We start from the raw sequence: 11,761 nt of genomic DNA on the forward strand, positions 1-11,761 counted from the left end.
TGTGGTGAAATCTTTCCCACAGGAACTCAAGAACTCACACACTACAGGCCGGCCTGAAGCAGACCAGCTCCAGGCTGGTTCCTGTCTGGTAACACAAATATCAGTATTTCTACAAAGAAATAAAGCATCAATCAGACTGAGCAATCAGCAGCACCTGGGAATAGAAATTCCCCCGCAGAAGAGAAAAAATACATCACAGGAGAGGAAAGCTACTTAGTAAACTTTATTTTTTTTAAAAAAAGAACAACAATAATTTATGCCTTTGGCAAAATAAAGGATCTTGTTAATATAAATGCTTCTTAGAAAACATATGAAAAGATAATATAATATATATATCAATAAATCAATATTAACATTACAGCCAAAATAATAATAATTCTATAACAATGACAGGTGAGGATATTTCTGCCTCTTACAGAGCAGTGTTTCTGGAAGGTCCTATTTTTTTTTTTTTTTTAGTACAGATGTGTTTTCATTTTAAGAAAGCCTGATACACACATATCTAAATTTAGAAAGTCAGTCAATCAAAGGATATTTACTTACATTACAAAATAATTCTTTATAAAAAGAAAACAACAGAAGTATTTCTGTAAGGGATCCTTCGAATTAGCAAAGTTTCCTGATGTATTTAGAATATAATTAACCAAATACACGTGCCCAACTTCTTTAATTACAACTATTGCATTAAGTGAGGTATACCTGAAGTTAGGCAGTAACAGAATTGGACTTCAGCTCTGACTAGAGAGAGTATGTTCTTATAGAATGAGGGGGAGAGGTTCTCTCACTTGTTCTCTCATTTGTTTTTCTCATCCTGAGCTTTTAATTTTCTTGTTTCTGCTGCTTTCTGGTAAATACTGTTCACCTGGTACTCTCATTAAAAAAAGGAGGAAGTCATCATAAAATGGGAGCATATCAATCAATCAGTCACTCCAGTAGAGCAGAGAGTAAGACAAAAATCTGGGATTTACAGTGTGTAGACAGATATAGCTGGGGTAAATCAGGGGCAATTTTGAGCCCTCAATATGTTTTTGAGGCCCCTCTCCCAGTAGGGGCACCTGACTCGAGGGGCAGCAGGGCCCAGTCCAGTTCTACCTGGGCCGGACATAGCGAGGAGCATGGACTCAGGCCTATTTGTCGCACTCCTCCTGGCTCCCTTCCGCACAATGGTAGTGCTGCTCACAGAACTCCTGGATCCGGCTACAGGCTTCCAGCATCATCACTTCAGGTACTGTAATTACCACTCGGAAGAAATTCGGGTACGCGAAGCACTGCAAAAATAAGAGCCTGTTATTCTCAGAGCAATTGAATCTACTAATGAACCACGGCAAAATGGTGAGGGCCCTCATCAGCAAGAAGTGGCGATGCCGTTTACTCAGGGCTATCAGTTCACTCAGTTTCCACCACCGGGACGCTAAGTCAGTACCAGTTAATTCATCTTAAAAGGGATTTGTGGGACAAGGTTGATTCCCTCACCTAGAATGTTCCACCATACCTTTTCTTCCTAGTATGGATGGGATAATGATGGAGAGAAACAAATTTTAAATAGAGGCTATGAGACACATCAGTTTGAATCTTATCACATGGAGATACACTTTGTTGGGGGAGGAAAGGTCAGGCTACAGATGAGCTCAGGGACAGCTCCTGAGGCTCTAGAAATTGTTGAGAAGGTCCTGAGAGAGATACGAGCACTCACCGTTGCTGGGAGGCAGTGGACGGATTGTTCAGCAACTAAGCGCTCTGTGAACTCCACATCATTCTCAAATTCTGGGAAATGCTCCATTTCAATTTTAACCTACACCAATACAAGGAGAGACAAACTTTTCAGAAAGAGGGAAAACAGGCCAACTCCTTAGCCATAAAATAAGGCAGGGACTGCTATAAAAAATATCTTGGAACTCTACAACTGATAAATAATTTGATAAATAAGTTCTAACACGTATGAGCTCGTGGAATTTTCCCCAATGAAGAGATAATATGTTTACATTAATATTTTCGTTTATTGAAGGGTTCCTTCCTGTATGCTAGTAAATGAAACTGGAAATAGAACTCTAGTGTTTCGCATAAAAGGTACTACTAGCCTCATGGCCAGGTAATTCTTGATTGCATGGAACTATCCCACCCATTGCAAGATATTTAGCAGCCTGTCCCACACAATGCCAACAGCACCCCCAGTCACCCCAAGTTCCCATACATTCATTCCCAAACACCCCTGGGAGACCAGTATCATTCCCAGTTGAGAACTACGGTGGTGTAGAGAGCCTCTTATTTATGTCCTATCTCTTCCCTATGTGTACATAGAAAATAAGTGTATCAAGGAATGAATTCATTTTAAGAGGTTTTTTGTTTGTTTTTTAATTTAAACAGTGAGCATAGATCATGTCAGTAGAACAATTCAGAATGTGGTAATTCCTGAAGGGACTGGCTCAGGAGCCCAGCTCTCTGTGAACCCCGCAGCCAACTGGCTTTCCTTTGCCTAACCAGGAGTGGCTGCCACCACCACATTCTTACCATGAGGTACATGGCTCCCGAAGGGCGGACTGGCTGGAGTCCAGGGATGGCAGCCAAAGCCCCATGGCACAGATCAGCATTGGACTACAAGAGGAGGAAGATTACAAATTAGGTAGATGAAAAAACAAGTCACTAAAAGGCGAGCCCACATCAAAGACAAGGAACCTAAGTTTGCCCTCCTGGCATAAGGAGTCAACAAGAAAAACCCTGCTACCTGAAGCTTTTGGCCAGGAGCAGAGTGACTTGCCAGAAGTTATAAATGTATGGGTGGAGCCCTGGCTGGCATGGCTCAGTGGACTGAGCACTGGACTGTGAAGTAAAGGGTCACTGGTTTGATTCCCACTCAGGGCACATGCCTGGGTTGTGGGCCAGGTCCCCAGTAAGGGGCATGCAAGAGGCAACCACACGTTGATGTTTCTCTCTCTCTCTTTCTCCTTCCCTTTTCCCTTTCTAAAAATAAATAAAATCTTGACGAAAAAAAGAAATGTATGTATGGGTGGATACCTGCATGGATGCCACCTTCTGAAATGGAAGCCCCATCGTGGAACATTGCTCCAGAAATGAGGACTATTATTCCAAATTCCATTGATGGTGTTCACTGAGCCCCAAAGTGAAAAGCCACAGCCTGCCCTTACCTTGAGGAAGCTTAGAGTGTTGTGGTAGAACTCTTGAGGGGTGCGACGCAGAATGCTTTTCAAAGCTCCCTGGACAATGGTGCAGGGTCCCAGAATTCGCTGGCTCAGCTTCACCAGCCCATCTCGGATCTAAAAGGCCCCCAGTAAACACATTCTTTAGCCTGTCTTAAGCACGTCAGCTTTGTGATCATTCTTTCTCTCAGTTTTTATATCTCTGGAGAAGTGATGGTGCCTAGTGTCATTCTTAGATCAGACCACCTGCATTCATAGCCTGGCTTTGTTATGCACCTGCTTTGTGACCCTGGGAAAATGATACAACTTCTCTGTGCCTCCCTTTCCTCAACTGTAACATGGAGATAATATATTACTGGCCTCAGAGGGTTGTTGGAAAGATTAAATTAAAATAAGGTATATAAAGTATTAGCACACTGTACGTCTGCAAACATCAGGTGTATTACTGCTTTTGTTTCCTTTTCAGTAGTCCAAAAATTGGAGGCAGATGGGACTTCTTGATAGAGCTGGGTACAGAAAAACTGAATTTGGAGAAGTAGTACCATCTTTATCTAGTATCTTTCTAGGCACCCAAAATTACAGGGCCAGGAAGAAAGAGAAGAAAAAAACCCCCTCCTCCCAACCACTGTGCACGCAAAGTAAATATAAATATATATCCCAAATGAGACATACCACATTGCTCTCACCTCATTGCCAAAAATGTCTCTTCGGTCATGAATGAGGATCCAGCCCAACCTCCAGCCAGGAACCAGCCAGCGCTTGGCCAACCCTCCACAGGACAGGATGGGGACATTGCTGCTGAGGGTGGCCAGAGGCTCGAATTTGGAGTCGGCAAACACCTGAGGAGAAGAGCCTGTTGTAGTCGTCTTCTTGCTTCCTCTCCTCCAAATTCCATGCCTCCTACCCCTTCCCTTATATCACTAGGGCCAAGGCATCGGGTCTGGGGGCTCATCCCTACACTGAAGCATGATGGGGATCCCAAGAGGCTTCAAAGGAAACTAGCCAAAGACATTTAACCTGGTGTCTGGTCTGGATTAAAGGAAGCCTACTACAGTGAGGAAACTGACCCTAGCCCTGTAACATGGGCAACCCCTTGAAGCCAGTTCTAGAGAATGAATGACTGTTGGTGTTATAGATTTGAAAATATCCACATGGGTTCACAATTACCTGAAATTCCAGGGCCCAAATATGTTACAAAAGTATTTGGATTTTAGAAAGGTTATGTAGCACATATACCATATATTATATGGCACCCCCAGAGGACTCTCAGACAGCACTCCCAATCAAGCATATTAATGATTCCACCCCTCCCCCTACACTTTTGTACAGGCCGTGAGAAAAATAGAAATCTACAAATATCTTTCTATCAGCCAAGTCAGGTTTTGCCACCAAATGAATTCCAAAAATCTCTGGGTTTTCTTAACTTTCTGCATTTCAGGTAACTGGCTAAGAAGTCATAAATCTATCTATTTGTGAAGAGGGCAGGTATATTGACATGCTGTACTGAAATGATCAGGAGTTGCTTCTAATCATTTAGAGGTGGCATGTTTTAGATGCCACCCCTAAAGTCCCCATGAAATAATTTGGAGTTAAGATTATTGTAGAGAGTGGTCCTGCGCGAGACTCACCATGTCTCCATAGATCTCATCAGCTAAGATGGGAACACACTGCCTTGCAGCCACTGAAAATAAGAAAAACACACAGAAATCATTATTAACATGGATTGCCTTTGCACTTACTATTTACCTGGTCTTACTGCGTTTCACATTTCATGTTTTTGTGTTTTGTCTTCCTGTTTAAGAACTGTAAGTTCTTACTATACTCTTCCAGGGTTCAAGGTCTACACTTGCTATTTAATGAAGGAGACGTTTCAGACCCTCTCTTCCACAAGGTGGGGGTGGTGAAGCAGCAGGTCCGTGTCCTCTTTTCATCCCTCTTTCGGGCAAGTCCTACCGTTCCAGTGGCACACTATTCACTAGAGACCCTCAAGGAGCTCCCCTACCTCCATCCTACACTTGGAACTTAGTGATGGACTCTTTCTTTTTCATTCCAAGAAATGGCTAATGGATTCCATCCATCCCCACCTCCTCCCCTGTCGAGTGAAGTCTGCTGGACTCACCAGCCAGAATCTTCTGGAGATGATTTCTACTGAACACTGACCCACAGGGGTTTGATGGATTATTGACAATGAGACAGGCTGTCTTTTCATCAATCAGAGATTCCAATTGTTTCAAGTCAATTTCCCAAGACTTCTCTGGCTGGGAAGGAAGAAAGGGTGAGACTAAGATGATTCTGAAAAACCGGGGAGAATACTCATTTAATTCAAAGGTGTAATGTAAATAATCAAATGTGTCTGTGGTCTCGACCACTCACGTCCAGATCTTTTTCTGCTAGGCTAATGCTCATCTATTTTTAGGAAGTAGTAATTGAGCACTTGTGTCTAAAATTGAAAAGTCATTTACCAATAAATTGTAGAGTTTGACCTCGATCCCCATAGATTCAGCCAAAGTCCTGTAGAGAGAGAAACCGGGTCTGGGGACGAGGATGTTCTGCCCCGGGCTGGCCAGCACTGCTAAACAAAGTTCAATGGCCTGACTGCAGCCGCTTGTCAGAATGACATCCTGTGAAGAAAAAAAAACGGTTCATTTTGTTAGTAGTTTTAACTGCAACAGCAGAGAAGAGATTATCAGTTGGGTGAGTGGGGAACAAAAATAGATTCGTTTTTTAAAAATTCTAAGTAAAATAGTAGGGACCGTGCTAAGCCAAAAATGGAAGCAGGTAATATGCTTATCTATGCCGGTATCTAAAGGCTGTTGGCCACTTAAATGAATAAATCACCTCAAAAAGAATAGGTCAGCTGTGACTCAGGCAGCTTTCATGAGAGATCATCATGACTTTGGGTTTTTTGCCTGTTTATTGATTTTTGACCAGAGATTTGAAGCCTGGCTCTTCTCTGAAACATGGATGAAGGGCACTTCTTATATTAAGGAATGCGTACCCCTCCTAGTGAATAATACAGGTGAGGGTGGCGTTGAAACTTGGTCCTACCATCAGTTCAGTAGGTCACGATAGCTCAGTCTTCCTATTTGAGTGGCCTTAAAATGAATGAGGGAAGCTACAAATTTTTAAAAGATCCTTTTGGTAAAATATAAAATTTTAATTATTTGGTGTTTATGAATTATTGGTTTTCAATGATATTTGCAGAGAATCATAGTGACCTCTGAGTCCTTTGAGCCCCCTTGAGACAAATACCACATAAGCAGTATACAACATCATTATCGTACAGTAATGACATTAATTATAATCACTGATTCATGTCCTCATTATATAAGAAGCCCTTGAATTGTTAGAGGGAAACTACCCTCAGCTCCTGTTCCCCTTGAAACCCTTATTCCTTGTGGAACAGAAACAACGAAAAGAGTTTCCCCGATATTGCTTCAGAGCTGGTACCTTGTCTAAGGCTCACCTTAGCTTCCAGGGGTGCCTCGGGACAGTGGTAATAAGAAGCAATCTCTTCCCGACTAGACAGGTAACCTGAAAGAAAGGAGCAGGAGGAGGAAGCTGACACCTGCACCCCACAGCTGACGGCCATGCTACAGAGCCCCAGGGTGTCCGTCCCCTCTGCCCCTGCTCAGAGCACATTCTGTTCAGTTTAGCTCCCGTATCTTCTGTCTCCCACTGCAAAGACAGGAGATTCACTCCATATCTGAGAACTTTAAAATAAGCACAAATATATAAATAACAAGGAAGCGCTCCCCAAACTATAAATACTCTTCGCTATCTTGGTTACTCTAATTGTGTGTTTTTTCTCCATAAAAATACAAGATTTAGATTATTCCCAAATCCCTTCCAAAGACTGTATCTTTTTTGAAAAGTTGTAATCACTGAGTGTGATACACTGGGTCCATTTTCAGTGTTTCACATTATATCCCCATTAGTGTTTTGTACAATTTTTTCTTTTAAATAATATTGTCATACATTATTTCCAAATGTCGCTTTTCAGGCTTGAAGTATAGACAGTTTCAGGCAAATGTTCATGTTTTGCAAAACCGCCAAAAAGAGCATTATACAAACCAGCACTTCTTTAGTTACTAATAAGGAAGAGCATTTTCCAATATATACTGTAGGTATTTGTGTTTTCTTTGGCGTCAGTGTTCATATCCTTTGAATATTTAAGAGACTTGGTTTTGGTTTTTCAATTGAATCAAGTCTCTAATGCTTTGGTTATAAAAGTCATAAAAATTTTTATAACCTAATTTTCGGTCTTATTTCACTTCAATTTTGTTGTATGAAAGTTTCTAAAATGTAAATAATCAAACTAAAAGTCGTGTCCCTGAAATCTCTTTGAAGTGTTTGTAATTCTATTTTAGCAAGAAACTAAAACTTAAACATTTTATTCATTTATCTTTAGAAGGGAAGGGAAGGGAAGGAAAGGAGAGAGGAAGAGAAACATCAATGTATGGTTGCTTCTCGTGCATCCCCTGCTGGGAACTGGCCCCTGCCGGGAACTGGCCTGCAACCCAGGCATGTGCCCTGACTGGGAATCGAACCGTGATTGTCTGGAAGAAACTGAATTTTTATTCTGCCTTAAGAATGTGTTTCCATGTACACATGTACACAGGAGAAAAATGTGCAACATTGAAACAGAATCAAGGAATTACTTATTTTACCAAATGTTTAGCGTAGAAACATTTCAGAGACAGACAGAGTTAACCCCGAAAGGAGAATTTCTTTCTGGCAGAAACAGCCTTCTGTTCTTCAGTAGGACAGTCCATCCTTTGTTGTTATTGTTGCTTATTCCTCTTTAATACGAAACTATTACAGTTTCATTGGGAGTATGATCAGGAGCATAATTAAAATAAGCATTGAATACGCAGAGGAGAAATAAAGCCAAGCAGCTATTCATACAGGGCAATAAGTACATTTATGACAGACACAGAGGGATCAGTAAACCATCAGCAACAGCCCAATTCAAGGCCTTTGTTTGAGAATTAGCAGTGATAGGATAGGAGCATTATTTGAGAAACAAGTATGTGGCTGAGCCTGGAGGGATGGTGCAGTATGTCAAAGAAAACCACAAATGAGTTGGACCCTGAAGCTTGTATTTAAGCATCCTAAGACCCCTTTCCTCAAATCCAACTGGCAATTTTATCTTAGCCTCTCTTTAGGAAGTATGCATCAGGAAAGTGAGGAGAATTGCTAGAAATTCATTCCTATTGGGAGAGCACTGAAGATTTGGAAGCCACCAGTTAGAATCTTGGGGGGAGCTTACCAATGGAGGGGGCGTAGCCGTTGTACTTCCCAGAGTCCAGGGCATCCTTCATTGCCTGGGTAACTTCAGGGTCTGTAGGCAGGTTTCCAAACACTGTAGGGTCCCCTTTTCACAGGAAAGAAATAGCCATCAAGAGGTTACTCTTTCACGCCTAGCACTCAGACTCACCCTCCACTTCCATCTTCTCCCATCTGGCAAGGAGGGGTGTGGGGAACAGTGACCACCCCTCAATCGAGTGTCCCTAACTCACCAATTGACAGAGAAATCATGGTTTTGTCTGGGTTTGGCTTCACCTTCATGCTGTCCACAATGGCACGGATGGGATTGAAAGTGTTGTTGGCCATGGCCGAGGGCTTCACAGACCATCTGGCCTTCCTGTCTTTTCCTTTTCCTGGCAGAGAGTTCTTCCCACCCACGTTGACGTGCACATTCAGGAGAGAGGGCAGGCTGCCCTTCCTGTTCATCTGAATCACATATGGATCCATCACTAGCAAAGTCTGTGGGGGCGGGGAAAGAGGTCCCTGTGACACCAAGAACCTAGCACCATCCCAGGCGGCTATACTTGGACCTGAACCTGGGTGATTTCACTGGCCATCTCCTGCTGAACATTTTTCTTTGTTTTGCCACTTTCTCATGAAAAGTAGCTTTGTTGTGAATGAAGAGGGTTTTAAGACTTTTTTCTGAGAAAGTAAAGGAAGAAGCCATTCTATAATGTTAGCGCAGAGCACGCTGTTGAATACTACTAATTTACGGCAAGATTTGCCATGGGCAAACCCTAGTCCTGATCAAAGTTTAACCATGAAACTGAGGAGAAAGGACATGAAAACTATTAAACAATCCAAGAATATGTGTTTTCTCTTTCCCATGCAGTGCCTATCCAAGAAAAAGTCTCCCTAACCCTTCAACAGACTGTATTTTGCCTTCTGCAAATAGGACCAGGAAGAATCATTCCACATTGTCAGAAATTTAGTGTTAATATTGTCATTGGTAAAAATAAAGTACTACCCTAAAAGCACCTTTCTTCCCTGTGGAAAAAATAAACCAGTACACCACAAAGAAAAAAGCACGCACCCCAATCACCACCACCAGATCAGCAGAGGCTCAATATTACCTTTCAAGTAAAGGAGAACCAAGCAGCGTCCAAATAGCTGAAGCAGAAAGTTGTTTTAATTCTTCTTTGACAAGTGATGATGAACTCGGATGCAATTCCTGACTCCTGAAATAGTTTCCCTAAATGGGCGTTAGGCCTGAAACGTTCGTGCTATTGGTTAGGCTGGGAACTGGACAGCCAACCCTCTTTTTTCCTCCCCTTTCACTTTTTGTTGCTTCTCGCCTCTAACCCTACTCCCACGCCCAAGGACCAAATCAGGAATTTGACCTAATCAAACATCTGGAATTCTCTGAGTTAACTCTTTCTGGGCACTTTGTGAGATGTTGGAGAGGACTGTCAGAGGCGTAGTTGTGATTACAAGTGATAATTTTAATTTTTTCTTATAAAATAACCTATTACAATGTTAACAATATAGACATGTGTGAAGTAAAAGTGAGGGTCCTTCCTTGCACTGGGCTGTCTGTGCTCTCCATTCGGACTCTAAGGGGTAAGCAGCAGTAATAACTGTGCCCTTTCTGTCCATTCACCGAAAGGGAGAGACGGTAGGTAAGTGGGTAGGCAGGTTGGTAGATGACATACACGCTGATATACAGGTTCACACAAATGTTCAAAACACAAGTGGAATTATGCTCTGCAACTTGTTCCACAACATGTGTGTTTACTTCATACATCTTGGGCTTCTTTCCCTGTCAGTCTACAAAGTTGTACGCCAGTCAGAACAAACTGGGCAGTTGAAGTAAATAAACTAAGGCCCGCTCAACAAATATCGTAAAAGTACAGGGTCCTCTAGGCAACCAAAACCTGTGCAACTTTATCCTTACACTGGAAATTCTCTTCCATTTACCTGCTTTGGGGTTGTGGGAAGAATAGTAAGGTAGATACAAACAAAACAACATCGCTAAACAAGCACAGCAGAGATCTCAGCAGTCCTGTGAGCCCATGAAAAGTGCCACCCATTCAAAGGTTAAGAGAAACCTCAGTGACCCCATGGTTCAGATCCTATTTATTTATTTATTTATTTATCGGGAGATGAGGAGTTATTACCTAAGTTCTTTCTTCTCCATCTACTTTTTGTTGATTTGGCGATTCGGCAATTCAAGTCTCCTGAGGGGTGGAATAACCTTTGGTTTTTCTGGACCTTCCATTCCTTAGTGCTTTGAAGATCTTATCTCATGCATTCTCTCCCCCACTCCAGTGAGGAAGCCTTTACCACCTCGTCTCACAGGTAAGGCAGCAGAAGCACCAGGCAAGGGCAGGAAGCAGGGCAAAGAGGATCCAAGTTCTGAAGCTGGGGCGCTGATGCCCAAGCTAGACAACCAGGGTGGCTCTGTCTCAAAAGGTGAACATGCAACCCAGTCTCTACCACCCCCAAAGATACAGAAAAGGGAAGTCTTGAGGCAGCTCTGTTCTTAGCACCCTATGGCAAATGGCTTGTGGTTTTGTTTTTGTCAATGCAGTTAAATACAGTACAGACAGGAGCTACTTCACAGGCTGGACAGGGCTGCCCTGGGTGTACTAGCCAATGGAGTGCGAACATGGTGTTATTTCCAAAGCACGAAGATGTTGTCCACAGAAAAGACCACTCTTTTCCAAATGGTTTTGTTTCAATACCCTCCATTGGAAATACAATACATATGTACTGGAGAGATCAGAAAGAAGAAAAAAGTGTTTATAACCCCACCACCACTCTGAGCACTTAGTCTTATTTTTCCGCCATAAAGTTGGGATCTAGTTCTATATACACATTTTTCAAAGTGAGATAGAATTCACACAACCATACATTCACCATTTTAGACATTCCGAAGTGGAAGGCTCAGTGGTTTGTGATACACTCAGGATGCTATGCAGCCATCACCGCCACCTCATCCCCAAATTCCCATCGCAGAGCCTCTCCCCGCTTCCTCCTCCTGCCCCTGGCAACCACCAATCTACTCTCTGTCTCTATGGATTTGCCTGTTCCTGACATTTCATATAAATGGACACATACCAAATGTGGTCTTTCGTGTCTGACTTCTGTCACTAAGCAAATGTATTCAAGGTCCATCCACACTGTGCTTGAATCAGCACTGCCTTCCCTTTTATGGCTGATTAACACCCGCTGCAGGGCTGTGCCATGTTTGTTCATCCATTCGCCAGCGGGTGGACACTGGCTTGCTTACACTTTTGGTACTATGAGTTATGCTACTATTAACATTTGTATACAAGTTCTTCTGTGAACATGTA

The 11,761-nt window shown here is 42.5% G+C and overlaps 1 protein-coding gene across 1 annotated transcript; it reads right to left on the reverse strand.

Moving 5' to 3' along the window:
• Positions 1-425: 425 nt before the first annotated feature.
• On the reverse strand, positions 426-9,647 carry TAT (tyrosine aminotransferase). The gene is made up of 12 exons (XM_037063691.1): positions 9,539-9,647; positions 8,678-8,924; positions 8,428-8,532; positions 6,622-6,689; positions 5,618-5,776; positions 5,275-5,413; positions 4,784-4,836; positions 3,842-3,994; positions 3,144-3,272; positions 2,509-2,592; positions 1,694-1,792; positions 426-1,268 (listed from the first exon to the last, which is right to left on the reverse strand). The coding sequence occupies exons 2-12, from the start codon at positions 8,910-8,912 to the stop codon at positions 1,128-1,130; spliced, it is 1,365 nt and encodes a 454-aa protein (XP_036919586.1). The 5' UTR covers positions 8,913-8,924; positions 9,539-9,647; the 3' UTR covers positions 426-1,127.
• Between the last annotated feature and the right edge of the window lie 2,114 nt (positions 9,648-11,761).

The sequence above is a fragment of the Sturnira hondurensis genome, unplaced genomic scaffold, assembly GCF_014824575.4.
Source record: "Sturnira hondurensis isolate 20B ecotype Veracruz unplaced genomic scaffold, ASM1482457v3 Scaffold0014745, whole genome shotgun sequence".
Lineage (NCBI taxonomy): Eukaryota > Metazoa > Chordata > Mammalia > Chiroptera > Phyllostomidae > Sturnira > Sturnira hondurensis.